General features: G+C 43.1%; 1 protein-coding gene across 8 annotated transcripts in view; it reads right to left on the reverse strand.

The window, feature by feature from the left end:
- Positions 1–23,123, reverse strand: part of LOC108704339 (diacylglycerol kinase iota) — a 119,231-nt gene that overhangs the window by 50,976 nt on the left and 45,132 nt on the right. For 3 of the 8 annotated variants that reach the window (XM_041585888.1, XM_041585884.1, XM_041585887.1), the window contains exons 2-7: positions 8,457–8,556; positions 8,059–8,154; positions 7,606–7,680; positions 6,965–7,021; positions 3,872–3,937; positions 2,187–2,258 (exon numbers count right to left, since the gene is read on the reverse strand). In XM_041585888.1, coding sequence (XP_041441822.1) covers positions 2,187–2,258; positions 3,872–3,937; positions 6,965–7,021; positions 7,606–7,680; positions 8,059–8,154; positions 8,457–8,556 — 466 coding nt within the window. Of the gene's footprint in view, positions 1–2,186; positions 2,259–3,871; positions 3,971–6,964; positions 7,022–7,605; positions 7,681–8,058; positions 8,155–8,456; positions 8,557–23,123 lie in introns of all 8 variants that reach the window. The other 5 variants (XM_041585882.1, XM_041585881.1, XM_041585885.1 and 2 more) reach the window with 2 other exon arrangements.

Genomic DNA, 23,123 nt, shown 5'->3' on the forward strand with positions numbered 1-23,123 from the left:
ATGACAGTTACACAAAACTATAAACCCAGTGAGAATGAGGAATGAATGGATATTGGGAAGTTGTATCAGGAGTCAGAGGCAGCAGTGCAGAGAAAGGGACAGACACAATGACAGTTACACAGAACTATAAACCCAGTGAGAATGAGGAATGAATGGATATTGGGAAGTTGTATCAGGAGTCAGAAGCAGCAGTGCAGAGAAGAGAAAGGGACAGACACAATGACAGTTACACAGAACTATAAACCCAGTGAGAATGAGGAATAAATGGATATTGGGAAGGTGTTACAATGCCGGAGCGCTGAATGGGAACTCCTCCAGCAAACAGTCTAATGACAGCCTACAAAGACTATGTGGGTATGTACGTACAGTGCGATTTCCTGTTTATATGACTAACCGCTCACTTATAAGAACACTGACACTATTATTACCCTGCGTGGCACATACTTATTCCCAGTTGCAGCAAGTTCTGCCCACGAGTCCTGTCTGTCAAACACACAGTCGGAACCGGTGGTATTTCCATGCTCCGTTCTTCTCCTAAACCCTTTCTCCACCAGCCATTAAAGCTTATAGACTCCTATATCATTGACCATTGTAATTGGTGAGAATTGCCCCATCAATCACCGGGTTGGCTGTAATTTTTGTTTATTTTTTTTAAATGTATTGCTAATGCATGAATATCATCTGATGCGCCCCCTACAGTGCACTTGGATCATTACAGCGACTAATTAATTACATGTGATCTGTTGGACACCTACCCAGGTACTAGAAGTTAGGGGGCAATTATTAAATATCAATATGATTATTATCATTTAATCCCACGTAGATATCTCGCCTTTCATTGAGTCAATTATACTGTATGTCCTGGGGTGTGAGAAATCTTTTAATTGTTTTTTTTTTTTTTTAATGGTTTTGATAACGAAACGATAAAGGGGATTGGATCATTTCTAATCTGCGTTTAGGTGGAGCTCACCTGCATAGGGGCTTCTTTCTTCTAATTTTTGCATAGTAAATTGTTGCCCCTAGGAAGCACCCACCCATTTGGGTTGACTTGGTCATTAAAGGGGAAGTAAAGTCTAAAATAGAATAAGGCTAGAAATGCTGTATTTTTATACTAAACAGAAACTTACTGCACCACAAGTCTAATCAAACAAATAATTTATGCTTTCAAAGTTCGCCACAGGGGGTCACCATCTTGTAACTTTGTTATACATCTTTGCAAGACCAAGACTGTGCACATGCTCAGTGTGGTCTGGGCTGCTTAGGGATCGTCATAAATGATCAAAACAGCACAAGTCAAATAATATCTGCCAGAAGCCGATACAGCAAGACTGATTAATAATCAGAATATACAGACTGCACTGGCTCCTGTGTTGTCATGTAATCTAATGTGGATTTTATAGTTTTTGTATTGTTTAATATAAACTTTCTCCAACTCTGCAGAACCAGTGGCTGCAGCAAAATAATCCTCCAAATAGAATCCCAGTTTATCTGTTTAACTCTGGCTCCATGATCTTTGTCCCTGCAGCTGGAGTTGGAAACAGTAAAGGGGGATGTAAAGGCAAAAATAAAATCCAATACAAATCTCTACACAGTCGCCGACTGCTCTACAGGGAAACAAACAAAGCTGTTTGAGTTCTGCATGGCTGGGAAGTAAGGCGGGGGCTCCCCCTGCTGTTCATAAGTATGATTGTTTCCCTGCAGAGCAGTTAGGGACCGTCTGGCAATTCCTATCCACAGCAGTAAATGAAGGGAGAATTTCACTGCATACAGTCAGGTTTCTTATAAAAACGGTACACATTTTTTAATCAAAGTATATTGGAGATAGGTTTATTTTTCATTAAAGAAAGTAAAAATGGGATTCTATTTTTTTCCTTTAAAGGCACCATTAGGATCTTAATTGGTTCCCGTTTTCTTTTTCCCCAATACACCTCTATCCAACCCTTCTCAAACCCGACCCATCTTCTTGCACAAGCCTTGTAATCCCAGGAGTCACGTCACACAAAAACCAGAACTGGTGGACCAAAAACCGAGAATGATACCACCCATGGGACCACTGACCACACAAAGCTTAAGATATTGGCACATAATGTTTGGCCACCAAGAGCTCAGCTGCTCAGGACACAATGGATATTCTACACAAGTCAACGAACCATCAAGTTGATTGAATAATGACAAACACTCCTTACCGCCTGTTTGCACCAGGAACAGCTAATAGCCACGATCTCTTTGCTATGGAATGAAAACTTCTGCTGGAACCCCTGTGTGGCACAAACACAATAGGAATAACAGTGAATTTGGGTGGGGAAAGGTTATGCACCCTCTATTTGAGGAACAATCTCTCAAGTGACAAAGATCTCTTTACAAAATAGGGTAATATACATGATAAATATTGGGTAGGAAGGTCTGAGCCTACTATAATACTGAGCCTACAATACTACTCAGCCTACTATACTACCGAGCCTACTATACTACTCAGCCTACTATACTACTAAGCCTACAATACTACTCAGCCTACTATACTACTGAGCCTACTATACAACTGAGCCTACTATACAACAGAGCCTACTATACTACTCAACCTACAATACTACTGAGCCTACTATACAACTGAGCCTACTATACTACTCAACCTACAATACTACTGAGACCACTATACAACTGAGCCTACTATACAATTGAGCCTAATATACTACTCAACCTACAATACTACTGAGCCTACTATACAACTGAGCCTACTATACAACTGAGCCTACTATACTACTCAACCTATAATACTACTGAGCCCACTATACAACTGAGCCTACTATACAACTGAGCCTACTATACTACTCAACCTACAATACTACAGAGCCTACTATACAACTGAGCCTACTATACAACAGAGCCTACTATACAACAGAGCCTACTCTACTACTTAGCCTACTATAGTACTGAGCCTACTATACTACTGAGCCTACTATACTACTTAGTCTACTATACTACTGAGCCTACTATACTACTGAGCATACTATACAACTGACTCTACTATACTATTGAGCCTACTATACTACTTAGCCTTCTATACAACTAAGCCTACTATACTACTTAGCCTACTATACTACTGAGCCTACTATACTACTGAGCCTACTATACTGCTTAGCCTACTATACTACTGAGCCTACTATACTACTGAGCCTACTATACTGCTTAGCCTACTATACTACTGAGCCTACTATACTGCTTACCCTACTAAACTGCTTAGCCTACTATACTACTGAGCCTATTATACTGCTTAGTCTACTATAATACTGAGCCTACTATACTGCTTAGCCTACTATACTACTGAGCCTACTATACTGCTTACCCTACTAAACTGCTTAGCCTACTATACTACTGAGCCTATTATACTGCTTAGTCTACTATAATACTGAGCCTACTATACTGCTTAGCCTACTATACTACTGAGCCTATTATACTGCTTAGTCTACTATAATACTGAGCCTACTATACTGCTTAGCCTACTATACTACTGAGCCTACTATACTGCTTACCCTACTAAACTGCTTAGCCTACTATACTACTGAGCCTATTATACTGCTTAGTCTACTATACTACTTAACCTACTAAACTACTGAGCCTACTATACTACTGAGCCTACTATACTACTACTTAGCCTACTATACTACTCAGCCTACTATACTACAATGTTAGTGCTCATACTATGGCTCCTATAATTCTACAGTTTAGTTGAACAAATTATTTATCTAGTTGGGTTTCTCAGTAACACCTTTTAACATCTCCATTTTGAGTTTGGACCCACATTCTCAACCCTCACCTTCCTAGTTATTGGTTTGGGGGTTAGTCTTTAGTAATTAATATAAAATTCATTTACCTTGCCGCACTGCTTGCATTTGCCCTCTTGCCTCCGTCGATGGACCCAGTGATGTCTGACCAGATTCTGCTGGTTAGAACAACAAGAAAAATGTCTGACCTAAGAAAAAACCATCAGAGCTCGGGTCAGGCTTAAAATCCACCGTGTCCCTTTTTAGAAACACACATCAGGGGTGTGAGAAGGTCTCCAGGTCGTCATTCATGGTTTGGACAATTAGGAGAGAAATGGAATTGGCGAATTTCATCCATAAGAGAAGTTTCCTTGACATATTACAGACTTACCCTTTAATATCCCTTTAACAAGGCTGAATTTCAGTGAAAGAGCTAACGACAACTGACTTGACCTTGACCTTGAACTGTTTGGGGAACCTCGACAGCTCTGGGAACTCAGAGTACAAATGGCTTGTCCTACTTAAATATATACAGTATATATAAATATATACACACGGGAAGCTGCTTGTTATGACGCTTTTCATGACACCCAATCAATGCAGCGATGAGAATAGGCAGTTCAGTGCTGGAGGAATATCCCCTGCTCCGTCAGTCATTAATTAGCCTTCTGTCGAGCCGCACTTTGCTTGTCAGCAGCTAAATACAATAGCACTAGCTTAGCCTAGGGCTCTCACAGACTGCAGAGAGTTGTGCTTCAACAACATCTGAAGAGCAGCAGGATGGCCAACAGTAAACACCTATCTGCTGTATCTATTGTGACATATTGTCTCCATTTTGGCCATTCTGTCATAGTCTTGCCCTATTGTCTGCATCTTGCCCTTCTGTCTCCATCTTGTCCAATTGTCTCCATCTTGCCCTACTGTCTCCATCTTGTCCTTCTGTCTCCATTTTGCCCTACTGTCTCTATCTTGTCCTACTGTCTCCATCTTGCCATACTGTCTCCATCTTGTCCTACTGTCTCCCTCTTGCCCTTCTGTCTCCATCTTACCTTACTGTCTCCATTTTCTCCTACTGTCTCCATCTTGCCCTTCTGTCTCCATCTTGTTCTACTGTCTCCATCTTGTCTTACTGCCTCCATTTTGCCCTTCTGTCTCCATCTTGTCCTTCTGTCTCCATCTTGCACTACTGTCTCCATCTTGTTATTTTTTCATCTTGTCTTAGCGTCTCCATATAGTCCTACTGTCTCCGTCTTGCCCTTCTGTCTCCATTTTGTCCTACTGTCTCCATCTTGTCCTACTGCCTCCATCTTGCCCTTCTGTCTCCATCTTGTTATTTTTTTTTTCATCTTGTCCTACTCTCTCCATTTTGCCCTTCTGTCTCCATCTTGTTCTACTGTCTCCATCTTGTCTTACTGCCTCCATCTTGCCCTTCTGTCTCCATCTTGTCCTTCTGTCTCCATCTTTTCCTACTGTCTCCATCTTGCCCTTCTGTCTCCATCTTGTCCTACTGTCTCCATCTTGTCCTACTGTCTCCATCTTGTCCTACTATCTCCATCTTGTCCTTCTGTCTCCATCTTTTCCTACTGTCTCCAACTTATCCTTCTGTCTCCATTTTGTCCTACTGTCTACATCTTGTCCTACTGTCTCCATCTTGTCCTTTTCTGTCTCCATCTTTTCCTTCTGTTTCTATCTTGTCCTACTGTCTCCATTTTGCCCTTCTGTCTCCATCTTGTTCTACTGTCTCCATCTTGTCCTACTGTCTCCATCTTGTCCTTCTGTCTCCATCTTTTCCTACTGTCTCCAACTTACCCTTCTGTCTCCATCTTGTCCTACTGTCTCCATATCATACTTCTGTCTCCATCTTGATCCAATGTCTTCATCTTGCCCTACTGTCTCCATCTTGTCCTACTGTCTCCATCTTGCACTACTGTCTCCATCTTGTTATTTTTTTTTCATCTTGTCTTAGCGTCTCCATATAGTCCTACTGTCTCCGTCTTGCCTTTCTGTCTCCATTTTGTCCTACTGTCTCCATCTTGTCCTACTGTCTCCATCTTGCCCTTCTGTCTCCATCTTGTTATTTTTTTTTTTCATCTTGTCCTACTCTCTCCATCTTGAGCTGATTTCTTCATCTTGTCCTACTGTCTCCATCTTGCCCTACTGTCTCCATCTTGACCCAATGTCTTCATCTTGCCCTACTGTCTCCATCTTGTCCTACTGTCTCCATCTTGCACTACTGTCTCCATCTTGTTATGTTTTTTTTCATCCTGTCCTAGCATCTCCATCTAGTCCTACTGCCTCCATCTTGCCCTTCTGACTCCATCTTGTTATTTTTTTTTCATGTTGTCCTACTCTCTCCATCTTGAGCTGATGTCTTCATCTTGTCCTACTGTCTCCATCTTGCCCTACTGTCTCCATCTTGACCCAATGTCTCCATCTAGTCCTACTGCCTCCATCTTGCCCTTCTGTCTCCATCTTGTCCTTCTGTCTCCATCTTGTCCTTCTGTCTCCATCTTGTCCTACTGTCTCCATCTTGCCCTACTGTCTCCATCTTGCCCTTCTGTCTCCATTTTGTCCTACTGTCTCCATCTTGTCCTACTGTCTCCATCTTGTCCTACTGTCTCCATCTTGCCCTTCTGTCTCCATCTTGTCCTACTGTCTCCATTTTGCCCTACTGTCTTAATGTTGTCCTTTTTTATCAATCCTGTGTTATTATAGGCCCTTTCTCCCTACTCTGCCCACCCACAAGTGCAGGGCCCACGGGCAGCTGTTCCTATTACCTAGATCCACCTATTTAAGGAACATTTTGAGAATGAGAGACTAAAGCCCGGTCTTTATACTTGATGCGACTTTTAACAGATGAGACCCCGATAACATTACTGCCCTGGGGCCCCCTCCAGCTGCTTCTTCAACATTGTCATTTGAAAGGTCAGACACAAAATTACTGTGCAAAAGAACACAAGCTTCAGAGACACAGTTACACCTACTGAGCCCTGAGTTCTCTCTCTCATTCTCATTCTCTCTCTCTCTCTCTCTCTCTCTCTCTCTCTCTTTCTCTCTCTCAGGGAGTTATAGCCGTGACTTGGGATTCCCAGATCAATTCCGCAGGACTTTCCTTTATTCAAGCTGTTCAGATTCCACCTTGACACAGTTTGTAGTTACACCTTGGAGAACCTACACACACACCCCCACACACGTTCACTTACCTCCCTCGGGGTCCGAGAGGTTCCATCGCGGAAAGTGGGTTTACATCTAAAATTAATCTGGAGTTTTCAAAGAGAAAAGTAGAATTAGGGCATCTAAATATAACGAATGCCTGTTCATTTGTGACTTCCAGGGGCTACTGGTGCCATGTGGGCTCCTAACTTTACACCACTGATTCACAGTATAGGGGACTTAATGTATAGGAGACACAACATATAGAGAACTGTAAGCTGCACCCCGACCTTGTACTGAAACAATATGGCATCTCTCATCCTTCCAACATTTCCCATGTTCTATACACAGAAAGTTACTCACTATATAGTCTGATTAAGAGCAAATAAATAGTAGATAAGCCACGTTCCCTTTACTCTGAGAGAACTCTACTCACAACACCCCCCATTCATTGTTTCTGTTTTAATCAAATCCCTTTTTCACTTCTTCAATAACCCGTTGCCTTTTGACCTCATCGAGCCAATTGCCAAACGATGGAGCTGAGCAGCATTTTGTCACCGTTCCAGATCATTCGAAACTGACAGGCGAATGACTAACGATGACTAATAAATTGCACAATTGCCAGTGCAACATCACAACTGCCAGCACATTGCCAATTGCAACTGTCGGCCAGCAGATGGCGCTCTCTCACCTTGTCCAGCTGCTCCATGCAGGCCGTATGGACCACTATTTTGCAGGCTGCACACTTCCTCCGAAGCGCCGACTTCTGCGTAGAATGACAGTGGGAGGGGATTATTTCTTTGCAGTATTACATCATAACAACTACCTTATATCTGCTACAATCTAGAGTAAGGTTATTGTTATTATAATTATTATTGCACAGTTAAGTGGGCAAAACACGTTAGAGAATGTGATAGGAATATGGACAGGTACCTCTATGTAGAGTAAAACCTAGAGCAGGATCAACTCTAAAGATGAACTACAACTCCCAACCTAGAGACTTGAGCCTACTCTGTTGGTTGATAGAACCTAGAGCCCCCATCTTGGGATGAAATCAGATTGAAACTTCTGTCTGGTTGCTAGAGTCACTGGCCCTAGCAACTACAAACTGGCTTTATATCAGAGAATCAAACAGATCACTTACAGCAAATTTGACTTGGCAGTTCTCCTCCCCCAGGTAACACAGGTCTCCAGATACATTTGTCTCCTGCCAGAGGTGCTCCCCGTTCACTGCATTCTCCTGAATCAAATGGGACAATGTTAACCCATACCTTGTCAGAGTTAAGGCTTCCCGTCCCTCTCCCTATAAGCTTCCATCGGAGTGTTCTAGTCCCACCCACTGCTTGAGTTACATACTCCTGCCCCTCCCTATAAGCTTCCATCAATGTGTTTAACCCCACCCACAGCTTGAGCCACAGACTCATTCCCCCTTCCTCTATAAGCTTCCATCACAGTGTTCTAGCCCCACCCACTGTTTAAGTCTGTGACTTCCCATTAGTCAGTGTATTCCCTTAAAGTGTTATTATAAAGCGGAAACCGTACTGTCCAGTCCAGGGTCATTCTCAGTTCCTTGGCCGGACCATTGGAGATTGGGCAGTGCGCAGGAGCCAAATGCTGGAGCCCCGATCGGGAAATCGCTTTCCTAATGGGAATAAAAAAAAGGCAATAGTCAGGCTTTAATATTTTATTATACACACGAGTCCTGTAAATTATATCCTTATAAATGGTGCTTATCATCAGTTATGTAATATCTTCATAATATCCTTTCTGAAACATGACTCATTGAAACTTGTGTGTTATGAAAAAATGTTACCCACTTTTGTTAAATCTCAGGATATTAGAGGTCACCTCGAAGATAAAAGCATTTGGCCTACACTTATACTGTCCATGAACCTCTTTGAATATCCTTATCATTTACAGTAGGGGGTACATTATCCCTTATAATACATGAGTGATACTCAGAGTTCCCTGTATAACTCAGCCTGCAGCCTTGTGCCTTTATATGGTCACAGAACAACCCCTCAGTGACTTCTAATATCCTTATCATTTACAGTAGGGGGTACATTATCCCTTATAATACATGAGTGATACTCAGAGTTCCCTGTATAACTCAGCCTGCAGCCTTGTGCCTTTATATGGTCACAGAACCCCTCAGTGACTTCTAATATCCTTATCATTTACAGTAGGGGGTACATTATCCCTTATAATACATGAGTGATACTCAGAGTTCCCTGTATAACTCAGCCTGCAGCCTTGTGTCTTTATATGGTCACTGAACAACCCCTGAGTGACTTCTAATATCCTTATCATTTACAGTAGGGGGTACATTATCCCTTATAATACATGAGTGATACTCAGAGTTCCCTGTATATCTCAGCCTGCAGCCTTGTGCCTTTATATGGTCACAGAACAACCCCTCAGCGACTTCTAATATCCTTATCATTTACAGTAGGGGGTACATTATCCCTTATAATACATGAGTGATACTCAGAGTTCCCTGTATAACTCAGCCTGCAGCCTTGTGCCTTTATATGGTCACAGAACAACCCCTCAGTGACTTCTAATATCCTTATCATTTACAGTAGGGGGTACATTATCCCTTATAATACATGAGTGATACTCAGAGTTCCCTGTATAACTCAGTCTTGTACCAATAAGTGTACAATACAGTCCCTTGTGCCCATATATTATTATTTTATTGTCACAAAGCACCTGTCTCCGCTGAGCAGCAAGTTATGAGATCATCGTTAGTGCTTAATTGCTTTAATGATCTGTATTTTTGTGACAAGTAAATCAATAAGATTCTCAGGAGCCCCAGTTACACATATAACAACCTCTAGGATCTGAGAATTATAATTAAAGGGGAACGTCACCCAAAAACTGATTTTATGACCAATGAAAGAAAAAACAGTCGAAGCAATTTCCCAATATCCATTCATTCCTCATTGAATTTATAGTTTGTAAAAGAAGTGTCTGGGTGTCTGGCTGTTTGTATTCTCTGTTCTGCTGGTTCTGACTCCTGAAACAGTAGACTAGAAGCATTGGAATATTATTTTCCCCTTCAATGTAGATTGATAGGAAGCTGATAACAAATCATATGCCCATATATGGAGTAAAAACGAAGGAAGATTTTGGGAGCAGAGATGATGGTGCATCTCGTTTTTTAGAAGAACAGATAAATGAAAAGCTCCACTTTTTGCTGCTCAGGAGGAGGGGGGTATTTGCCTGCTGCTTTCTAACTGTCGTCTCCCACCGGAGCAAACCTAATTCCAGCTATGACTCATAGGGGCTGATATTAGCTCAGCTGTCTCTGCTTTATATTTATGGCTTTATTTCTGCTGTCACACACTCATTGTATTGCATTGCATGCCCAGAACATTCCTTCTCTGTATATTTGTATTTATACATATGAGAGGAGGGAGGTGCCATATTGATTCCCTTAGACAGTACAGTATGAGGGTATAGCTTATTGTGTGCCCAGAACATTCCTTCTCTGTATATTTGTATTTATACATATGGGAGGAGGAGGTGCCATATTGATTCCCTTAGACAGTACAGTATGAGGGTATAGCTTATTGTGTGCCCAGAACATTCCTTCTCTGTATATTTGTATTTATACATATGGGAGGAGGTGCCATATTGATTCCCTTAGACAGGACAGTATGAGGGTATAGCTTATTGTGTGCCCAGAACATTCCTTCTCTGTATATTTGTATTTATACATATGGGAGGAGGTGCCATATTGATTCCCTTAGACAGTACAGTATGAGGGTATAGCTTATTGTGTGCCCAGAACATTCCTTCTCTGTATATTTGTATTTATACATATGGGAGGAGGAGGTGCCATATTGATTCCCTCAGACAGTACAGTATGAGGGTATAGCTTATTGTGTGCCCAGAACATTCCTTCTCTGTATATTTGTATTTATACATATGGGAGGAGGAGGTGCCATATTGATTCCCTTAGACAGTACAGTATGAGGGTATAGCTTATTGTGTGCCCAGAACATTCCTTCTCTGTATATTTGTATTTATACATATGGGAGGAGGTGCCATATTGATTCCCTTAGACAGTACAGTATGAGGGTATAGCTTATTGTGTGCCCAGAACATTCCTTCTCTGTATATTTGTATTTATACATATGGGAGGAGGAGGTGCCATATTGATTCCCTCAGACAGTACAGTATGAGGGTATAGCTTATTGTGTGCCCAGAACATTCCTTCTTATTGTATATATATCTGGGAGGATTACAGGTGGCACAATAAATGGGTAGCTCATCTAAATGGGTGGGTGCCAGTTCAGATACTCAATGGGAAAAGCCGCAGATGAAGTACAAATGGGCATTAAATGGGCACAGAGATTAGAAAAGACCAACAGTAACTAATGTGATGTTTTTGGGTTTGTGCGCGAGTGTCAGAATTTCCCATGAAACAGTAATTAACATGGAAGATGAGTGGCACATGCCCATGTGACCAGGGAGCAAACTCAGGGCAGCAGTGAATCGCTCTTGGGAAATCAAGGGCATAATAATAAGCAGTAATATAATATACACATGCACGCTTAAACTATACTGTACTGGGTAAATCATAAGTCATATATACAAATAAACAGAGAAGGGATATTCTCTGCACACAATAAGTTTACCCTCTAATTGGAACAACATGGCAGCTCCCAGCCATATAAATCTATAGTGAAGGAATTTCCTATGAGTGAAGCAAACTACATCCATATACTGCACAGACTGCTTCTGCTGAAACAACACTGAGACACATGTGCCCTATGTTACTACCTGTCCAATATAAAAGCTGTAGGATTCAATGTTTCAATGCTATAAACCTACTACAAACCTTGTTGTGATGCAGGCACCAGACTCACTGTCTGAGCTGCTACTACTACTAGATGAGCAACCAAATCCTTCTCCTGCACCCAGGTCATTGGGCTGTGGCTCTATTTGGGGCTGAAACTTACAGTCCATCCATATCTCCCACAGTATCTCCTCCAACATGCGGATCTGAGCAGACTTTATTGGGCGCCTCTTGGTGCCAAACACAGAAAAGCGGGGGTTCACCTTCACAGGGGCTGTGCTGGACTTTCTACGCTTCTTGGCATTCTTTCTTTTTGGGTAGATTTGAGCAGAGGATGACCTCCGTTGGTTCCACAATTCCAACGATGGGGCTCCCACCGCTGACTTACGCCTGATTTTGGATGCTGTTACACTGAGTCTCCTATCTGCATTAGCAGGACCCGACTTACAGAAGTGACGGTGGAAAAAGCCTTCCATGGTAGAGACAGGGTGAAACACCTCAGACTTCTTCTTCAACTTCTGTTTGAATGAATGTTTATTTGGTGCAACTAGCAAACTTCTCTTGTCTTGTCTTGTAAAATAAACAGATTGTAGACCATAAGATGATACAGGCCTTGGAATGGTGTAGATCCTATGATGGCATCAATCCTTAGACACTGTTTTCCTTGGGTGCTTTAGGTCCTGTTATGATGTAGGTCTTGTGGGCATGACTTGGGATGCTGTAGGTCCTTGGATGGTGCTGGTCTTTAATTGGTAAGGATTTCAAGATGATGTAGGTCTTACAAAGTGATGGGTTCTAGGATGGTGCAGAACCTGAGATAGGGTAAGTGCTGAGTGAAGATCCTGTGATGGTTTGACAACTATGCTGGTGGACGTCCAAGAATGGGATAGGTTTGGTTATGGTGTAGGTTCTATGATGAAAGAGATCTTTTTATGGTGTAGGTCCTATGATGAAAGAGATCTTGTTATGGTGTAGGTCCTATGATGGTTTAGGGTCTGTGATTGTGTAGGTAAGTCTTGGAATAATGTAATTCCTATACAATTGTAGGTCCTATTATGATTTGGTCTTGGTATGGAATAGGTTCTATGAAAAGTGTAGGTTCTGTGATGGTGCAGCTAGGTTCAGGGATGGTGGGGGTCCTATGATGAAGTTGGACTTCGGATTGTTTAGGTTCTTTAAAAATGTAGGTCCTGTGATGGTGAAGCTATGTCCTGAGATGGTAGGTAGGTCCTCGGATGGTGTCGCTAGGTCCTTGGATGATGTGGATCCTATGATGATGTTGGACTTGGGATGGTGTAGGTCCTATGAAAATGTAGGTCCTGTGATGGTGTAGATGCAACAATGATGTTGGATTTGGGATGGTGTAGGTCCTGTAATGGTTTAACTATGTCTTGGAATGGTGTCCTGTGATGATGTTGGTCTTGGGGTGATATAGTTTCTATAATAGTGAACGTTCTATCATGATGTTGGCCTTGGATGGTGTCGGTTCTATAAAAAGAGCAGGTCCTGTGATGGTGTGGGTCCTATGATGATGTCTGACTTGGGATTGTGCAGGTCCTGTGAAAATCTAGGTTCTGTGATGGTGTAGCTATGACGGTACACAATGTAGGTAGGTCTTGAGATGGGGTAGGCTCTTTAATGAGCTTGGTCATGAATTCTGCTGATCAAATAATAGTGATGGTGTAGATCCTGAGATGCTGAAGGTTGTATGAAGGTGTAGGTGTTCAAGCCCTATGAAATCTTCAAAAAGTCCAGCGAGATGCTCATTAAAGACGTGCTTGCACCCGTCACACAGCTCTGTAGATTAAAAACACTCACTTTCCCTACTGAAGAGGAATTTGAATCTACAAATGCCAAGCAAGACGTAGAAGCAACGGGCGACTTCAAGTTCCCAGTGAGTAGGATCCGCTCCTCTCCGTTGCACAGCCCAGTGAGTAGACACAGACAGGGGACACAGCTCCACTATTTACATATCCTCGGCTGACTTGTGTTTACATTACAGCGAGAGCGAAAATTGGGCCTCACCGCCTGGTGTCCGACGAGGGAAAGTTATGAATTAAACAGATTGTTTCCAAATTTAAACCCAGCAGGAACGGCAGAGAGATCCAGTTACTTACTAACCCCCCAACTTCTGCTTTAAAAACCAAAAAAAAAAGCCTCGTTAACCCAAGAAAGAGGAAATGGGCGGCACCACTGACAAAGTGATCGCTGTCAGTTCTTCGAGTAAAAACTCTTATCACTTGTTTACAAAGGGTCCTCGTTATTTCGCTCTCGCAGCCCGTGGCCCCCCTAAATGTATCGATAATTTATGTAGGGCATCAGAATCTAGAGTACAGATAGTATACTGTATAAGAGCCATTGATGTTCAGCCCTCCAACTGTATGTCTGCAGAGGATGCTGGGAGCTGTAGTCCTAGACCAGCAGAGGGTTGTAGTTTGGGCGCTACAGGGATCCAAGCTTTCCTGCATTACTGCAGACCCCAATTAACTATCCCCCCACACCTTTCCCGAGGCATGAGCTGGGGTACAATGTAGCACTTTATTTTAAACATCTGGAAGTTTGTAGGCAATTATCATTCTTCTGTGGGAATCGCATGTGCACGGGGTCTGCATGGGACCCTCCGCTCTGTTCTGTTAATCCATTAAAGTCCACACGCTCCCCTGAATGTTTCTATGTTCCTTACAGAACCTTTCTCAGGATTTTTGAACCCCCCATGGGAACAGAAACTCCCCAGGGTCTTCCTCATCTGCAGCTTGTTACAGTCACAGCCCTATAGCCTTTATGTCTTCCCTTCATTCCCCGCATTCCAACCTGACTATATTATTATATATCTATCTAAAGTCCCATCACATTCCCATCAGTCCCTGTCCCAGTGAGCTTACATTACAAGGTCCCTAACACATTCCCATCAAACCCTGTCCCAGTGAGCTTACAATCTAATGTTCTTATCACATTCCCCTCAGACCCTGCCCCAGTGAGTTTACAATCTAAGGTCCATATCACATTCCCATCAGTCCCTGCCCCAGTGAGCTTACAATCTAATGTTCTTATCACATTCCCATCAGACCCTGCCCCAGTGAGCTTACAATCTAAGGTCCCTATCACATTCCCATCAGTCCCTGCCCCAGTGAGCTTACAATCTAATGTGCCTATCACATTCCCATCAGACCCTGCCCCAGTGTGCTTACAATCTAAGGTCCCTATCACATTCCCATCAGACCTTGCCCCAATGATCTTACCGTTTAAAGTCCTTATCACATTCCCATCAGTCCCTGCCCCAGTGAACTTACAATCTAAGGTCCCTATCACATTCCCATCAGTCCCTGCCCCAGTGATCTTACAATCCAAGGTCCCTATCATATTCCCATCAGTCCCTACCCCAGTGAGTTTACAATCTAAGGTCCCTATCAAATTTCCATCAGTCCTTGCCCCAGTGAGCTTACAATCTAAGGTCCCTATCAAATTTCCATCAGTCCCTGCCCCAATGATCTTACAATCTAAGGCCCCTATCACATTCCTCTCAGTCCTTGCCCCATTAAGCTTACAATCTAAGGTCCTTATCACATTCCCATGAGTCCCTGCCCCTGTGAGTTGACAATCCAAAGTTGCTATCACATTCCCATCAGTCCCTGCCCCAGTGAGCTTACAACCTAAGGTCCCTATCACATTCCCATCAGTCCCTGCCCCAGTGAGCTTACAATCTAAGGTCCCTATCACATTCCCATCAGTCCCTCTCCCAATGGAGCTTACAATCTCTAGGGGGCAGTTATATCAGTAGCTAATGAAATGCTTTTAAACTGGCTGGTGCTTTGCTGCCGGAACTCCAACTTCTTTTGCAATTTAACAGAAAACCACATATTATCCTAAAATCAGCAGTTCAGCTAGAATTTACAGAAAATATAAAAATACATAAGTAATTCCACTTTTGACCTTTTAGAAAGCAAAACATTTCCGGCCCTCGATTCAGTCTGTCACAATGTTTCTTTTAGGTGTTATATTATTGCAAATGACATCTTCCTTCCTGGTATATATCTATATTATACATACATATATAATATTCAGATTCATAACCCCACCCCCGAGGTACTGATATAGGCAGCACAATCCCGACTCCATAAGGGGCTGAGCTTATCAGAAAGTGGGAAGATCTTTTGTGCACATCAAGGATGTGTTTGTCTATTTGGTCATGATCAGGTCCACGGTTGGTTGAGACAAGGCCCTTATCTCCCCCAACTTGTACCCTTCACTCCTGCCACTCTGGAACTCTTCGGGGTTAAACCCCTCTGACGTACAATAAAACCACACCCCCTTGCCAGTAAGCCACACCCCTTTGAGAAGCCCTTGATTTGGGACTGTCTGGGATAGCTGGAGGGTTAGGCATTAAAGTCAAGCCAAGCAAAGCTGTTTTGATAATAACTAATTGAATAGGTTAACTTCCCCTTAGAATGTTCTGCATTAGCCGGTTCCTGTGTTGCAGAACAGACGTGGAAATTGAAACGTTAAATCCTCAGTAAATTCTAACGCTCAGCATGGGATCGGCAACTCCTGGCATAGGAGAGCAATTATCTCATTATAAAAAGCCAGAACGTAATAATCCCGTAACTTGGCCCAATTCATTGGGGGGTTTTAGGGCAAATTAAAAAGTAGAAGGAAATGATCAGATATTTAGCAAGAAAAAATTAATTTATCAAACACAAGTTATTTCAGCAACAACACCCACACCATCCACTGTACCAAGTGGGTGAGTGAGTTGAGTATTATTCATCTACACCATCTACTCAATCTACCCCTACTGTCATCTTGCCCTACTGGCAGTTATCTACTCCGGCTCTTGCCACCTAACCCTTCTGCCACCACCTTGCTCTACTGTAACCATCCTAATCTACTATTACCATCTTCTCCTACTGTCTCCATCTTCTCCTACTGTCTCCATCTTGTCCTGCTGTCTCCATCTGGTCCTACTGTCTCCATCTTTTCCTGCTGTCTCTATCTTGCGCTACTGTTGCCATCTTCTCCTACTGTCTCCATCTTGCCCTACTGTCTCCATCTCGCCATACTTTCTCCATCTTGCCCTACTGTTTCCATCTTGCCCTACTGTCTCCATCTTGTCCTACTGTCTCCATCTTGTCCTACTGTCTCCATCTTGCCCTACTGTCTCCAACTTGCCCTACTGTTTCCTTCTTCTACTGTCTCCATCTTGCCTTACTGTCTCCTTCTTGTCCTACTGTATCCATCTTGCCCTACTTTCTCCATCTTTCCTTACTCTTTCCATTTTGTCCTACTGTCTCCATCTTCTCCTACTGTCCCCATCTTGCCCTACTGTCCCCATCTTGCCCTACTGTACCCAACTTACTCTACTGTTTTCATCTTCTCCTACTGTTTCCATCTTGTCCTACTGTCCCCATCTCATCATTCTGTCTCCATCTTACTCTACAATCTTCTTATCATACTGTGTCCATCCTCTTCTATTGTCTCCATCCTGCCCTACTATCACTATTTTCTCCTGCTTTCTTCATCCTATCCTACTATTTGCATCTTTTCATATAGTCTCCATCTTGCTCTACTGTCTCCGTCTTCTCATACTGTCTACATCTTCTCCTACTATTTCCATCTTGTTCTTTCATCTTCTTATAAAATCTCATTCATCATATAATGTCTTCGTCTTCTACTGTCTCCACCTTGCCCTACTGTTTATATCTCCTCATACTGCCTCCATCTCTGCTTACTCCACCTTATCCTCTTATGATATAATATTTTGTATCTGCTCTCCTCCACTCTTGTTAACTAAAACTGCTGCTCTGAGGGGCATCACACTATGCTCTGGGACCCAGAATCAGAGGTTAGTCAGAATAAGACTTTTGTATCTGGGAATGTACTAGGGAGAGACTGGAATCATCTACCAAAGGGACATCTCCTGACTGACCACGAGAATCTTATAGTAGGATTATGAAATACATAAAATCAAAGTTGTATCTGAGGCCCTAGACACTGGCCATGGAAAGAGCTTCCCAAGAGCTCAGAACTGGGTAAGAAGTAGGGTGTTGAGTCCATAGTAAATGAGCCCTAAAATGTCAAGGCTTCCAATGAATCTGCTTTCTAATTGCTGGGGTCACCGACCTTCACAACCAAACTGCAATTTTAAAGTCTGATTGGAGGATACCCGGGTCCAATCACTCTTGCCAGAACCTGGAAACGTGGATTTAACAGCATTCACACGATGGTTCTCACATCGATAAACATTCGACAGCAGTAAAAGGGTTAAGAAAAAACCTATTAGGAAAGAAGAGCTAAAAGTTTGGGTTAAATGTGTAATTCTATCCGGCAATGGCAGGGGGCGCCAGAGCATCAGATGAAAGAGACTGCGGCGAGTAGGTTACGTGCCAGATGTAAATATTCAGCTTACAATGGGTCGTGCAACATTGGACCTACCCTAGTCCTCATAAGGGACAGCAGTGCAAGGGTTAAAACGCAACAAGGGTTAAAAAATCAGCACGTATTAGGCAGATTAATATAAATGTATTTTTCCCTGCCCTTAATTAAGGCTTATTTGGTCCCTCACTGCAGATCAACGTTACACCTCCCTCCCCTCTGACTCCTCACTGACTCTACTGAAATGTCTCCACGTCCCTCTGTCCTGTCACATTCACTTTCATAATCAAACTGCCACCGGCCATGTGTCACGTCTTCTACTCCTGAATCTCTCCAATCTTTTACATTTCACTTTACCCTTTCCATGCCAGTGTATAACCAAGACATTTATATGCTGCTATAGGATATAATCTCCACTGTTACTATAGGCACCATCTCTCCCTACTATACCTGCTATCCCACAGTCACACTCCCTTCCCAGAGACTATTATCCACTGTTACTATAGACACCATCTCTCCCTACTATACCTGCTATCCCACAGTCACACTCCCTTCCCAGAGACTATTATCCCACTGTTACTATAGGCACCATCTCTCCCTACTATACCTACTATCCCACAGTCACACTCCCTTCCCAGAGACTATTATCCACTGTTACTATAGACACCATCTCTCCCTACTATACCTGCTATCCCACAGTCAACACTCCCTTCCCAGAGACTATTATCCACTGTTACTATAGACACCATCTCTCCCTACTATACCTGCTATCCCACAGTCACACTCCTTCCCAGAGACTATTATCCCCACTGTACTATAGACACCATACTCCCCTACTATATCTGCTATCACCACAGTCACACTTCCCTTCCCAGGAGACTATTATTCCACTGTTACTAAGACACCATCTCTCCCTACTATACCTGCTATCCCACAGTCACACTCCTTCCCAGAGACTATTATCCACTGTTACTATAGACACCATCTCTCCCTACTATACCTGCTATCCCACAGTCACACTCCCTTCCCAGAGACTATTATCCACTGTTACTATAGGCACCATCTCTCCCTACTATACCTGCTATCCCACAGTCACACTCCCTTCCCAGAGACTATTATCCACGGTTACTATAGGCACCATCTCTTCCTACTATACCTGCTATCCCACAGTCACACTCCCTTCCCAGAGACTATTATCCACTGTTACTATAGACACCATCTCTCCCTACTATTCCTGCTATCTCACAGTCACATTCCCTTCCCAGAGACTATTATCCATTGTTACTATAGACACCATCTCTCCCTACTATACCTGTTATCCCACAGTCACACTCCCTTCCCAGAGACTATTATCCCACTGTTACTATAGGCACCATCTCTCCCTACTATACCTGCTATCCCCACAGTCACACTCCCTTCCCAGAGACTATTATCCACTGTTACTATAGGCACCATCTCTCCCTACTATACCTGCTATCCCACAGTCACACTCCCTTCCCAGAGACTATTATCCACTGTTACTATAGACACCATCTCTCCCTACTATAGCTGCTATCCCACAGTCACACTCCCTTCCCAGAGACTATTATCCACTGTTACTATAGACACCATCTCTCCCTACTATACCTGCTATCCCACAGTCACACTCCCTTCCCAGAGACTATTATCCACTGTTACTATAGGCACCATCTCTCCCTACTATACCTGCTATCCCACAGTCACACTCCCTTCCTACAGACTATTATCTCACTGTTACTATAGACACCATCTCTCCCTACTATACCTGCTATCCCACAGTCACACTCCCTTCCCAGAGACTATTATCCACTGTTACTATAGGCACCATCTCTCCCTACTATACCTGCTATCCCACAGTCACACTCCCTTCCTACAGACTATTATCTCACTGTTACTATAGACACCATCTCTCCCTACTATACCTGCTATCCCACAGTCACACTCCCTTCCCAGAGACTATTATCCACTGTTACTATAGGCACCATCTCTCCCTACTATACCTGCTATCCCACAGTCACACTCCCCTTCCTACAGACTATTATCTCACTGTTACTATAGACACCATCTCTCCCTACTATACCTGCTATCCCACAGTCACACTCCCTTCCCAGAGACTATTATCCACTGTTACTATAGGCACCATCTCTCCCTACTATACCTGCTATCCCACAGTCACACTCCCTTCCCAGAGACTATTATCCACTGTTACTATAGGCACCATCTCTCCCTACTATACCTGCTATCCCACAGTCACACTCCCTTCCCAGAGACTATTATCCACTGTTACTATAGGCACCATCTCTCCCTACTATACCTGCTATCCCACAGTCACACTCCCTTCCTACAGACTATTATCTCACTGTTACTATAGACACCATCTCTCCCTACTATACCTGCTATCCCACAGTCACACTCCCTTCCCAGAGACTATTATCCACTGTTACTATAGGCACCATCTCTCCCTACTATACCTGCTATCCCACAGTCACACTCCCTTCCCAGAGGACTATTATCCACTGTTACTATAGGCACCATCTCTCCCTACTATACCTGCTATCCCACAGTCACACTCCCTTCCTACAGACTATTATCTCACTGTTACTATAGACACCATCTCTCCCTACTATACCTGCTATCCCACAGTCACACTCCCTTCCCAGAGACTATTATCCACTGTTACTATAGGCACCATCTCTCCCTACTATACCTGCTATCCCACAGTCACACTCCCTTCCTACAGACTATTATCTCACTGTTACTATAGACACCATCTCTCCCTACTATACCTGCTATCCCACAGTCACACTCCCTTCCCAGAGACTATTATCCACTGTTACTATAGGCACCATCTCTCCCTACTATACCTGCTATCCCACAGTCACACTCCCTTCCCAGAGACTATTATCCACTGTTACTATAGGCACCATCTCTCCCTACTATACCTGCTATCCCACAGTCACACTCCCTTCCAGAGACTATTATCCACTGTTACTATAGGCACCATCTCTCCCTACTATACCTGCTATCCCACAGTCACACTCCCTTCCTACAGACTATTATCTCACTGTTACTATAGACACCATCTCTCCCTACTATACCTGCTATCCCACAGTCACACTCCCTTCCCAGAGACTATTATCCACTGTTACTATAGGCACCATCTCTCCCTACTATACCTGCTATCCCACAGTCACACTCCCTTCCCAGAGACTATTATCCACTGTTACTATAGGCACCATCTCTCCCTACTATACCTGCTATCCCACAGTCACACTCCCTTCCCAGAGACTATTATCCACTGTTACTATAGACACCATCTCTCCCTACTATACCTGCTATCCCACAGTCACACTCCCTTCCCAGAGACTATTATCCACTGTTACTATAGACACCATCTCTCCCTACTATACCTGCTATCCCACAGTCACACTCCCTTCCTACAGACTATTATCTCACTGTTACTATAGACAGTTTGATGGGAATACCTGATTTTTAGTTTATTTCTATATGACATGCTGCTGGTTGGGAAAAGGGTAAAGAATTATATTTTTGGGGACTTATTCAAGTATTTCCAGTATTCACTGTTCCCGGTACAATTGTTATTTTGGGCCAGACAAACAGCGCCATTCCCTGGGTACATATAAAATACAGATATTAAGTCAGTTGATGAAGGAATCGATGTGATGGCTCCTTGGCATTAGGCGGCTATTTATATCCCTGGCACTGATACTTATATAAATAAGTTAAACTGAAAGTAGGAGGTAAACAGAAAGCCTGTTCCCCCCCGCCCACCCCACCACCTTGTCCATTACCCACTGTTTCCGTGGAAACGAGGCCTAACTCCTAAACACGGATGACATTAATGATCGGGTGCCTAGATTTGTACAAAGCAGGGTAGGAATTAAATTACACGCTAGTCTCAGCATGTCAGCGATGGACAGGCCCCCACTAATGTGATCCTTGGGAGGGGGGACTCTGGGGTGGATCTATTTAACACCAACTCCTGTATTACAAGCGACTGTTTAAAGGGGAATTTCACCCAAAAGCTGTTTTTTCTTATTTCTAAGCAACTGCCCAATATAAATTTGTACCATATTTTCATTATATTGGACTTACATTCCACCCTGGGAACACTTGCTGCCCTAGCGCCATCTACTGGCCCAAAATAGTCATCAAACACCCGATTTTTATCTCTAGGACCCAGGAACATTTGAGAGCACGTACAGTGTATTACTTACAGCTATTCCCCTGTACTAAGCACAACTCAGCAGGAACAGTCCCCTAAGTTTGCTCATAGTCTGTACAGAGAGATCCCATAAAACTATGACAGCATAGGTATTCCCTGTACTAAGCACAATTCAGCAGGAACAGTCCCTAAGTTTGCTCATAGTCTATACAGAGAGATCACATAAAACTATAGCAGCATAGGTATTCCCTGTACTAAGCACAATTCAGCAGGAACAGTCCCCTAAGTTTGCTCATAGTCTGTACAGAGAGATCCCATAAAACTATAGCAGCATAGGTATTCCCTGTACTAAGCACAATTCAGCAGGAACAGCCCCTAAGTTTGCTCATAGTCTGTACAGAGAGATCCCATAAAACTATAGCAGCATAGGTATTCCCTGTACTAAGCACAATTCAGCAGGAACATCCCCTAAGTTTGCTCATAGTCTGTACAGAGAGATCCCATAAAACTATGGCAGCATAGGTATTCCTCTGTACTAAGCACAATTCAGCAGGAACATCCCCTAAGTTTGCTCATAGTCTGTACAGAGAGATCCCATAAAACTATAGCAGCATAGGTATTCCCTGTACTAAGCACAATTCAGCAGGAACAGTCCCTAAGTTTGCTCATACTCTGTACAGAGAGATCCCATAAAACTATGGCAGCATAGGTATTCCCTGTACTAAGCACAATTCAGCAGGAACAGTCCCCTAAGTTTGCTCATAGTCTGTACAGAGATATCCCATAAAACTATGGCAGCATAGGTATTCCCTGTACTAAGCACAATTCA

Source organism: Xenopus laevis, chromosome 3L, assembly GCF_017654675.1.
Source record: "Xenopus laevis strain J_2021 chromosome 3L, Xenopus_laevis_v10.1, whole genome shotgun sequence".
NCBI lineage: Eukaryota > Metazoa > Chordata > Amphibia > Anura > Pipidae > Xenopus > Xenopus laevis.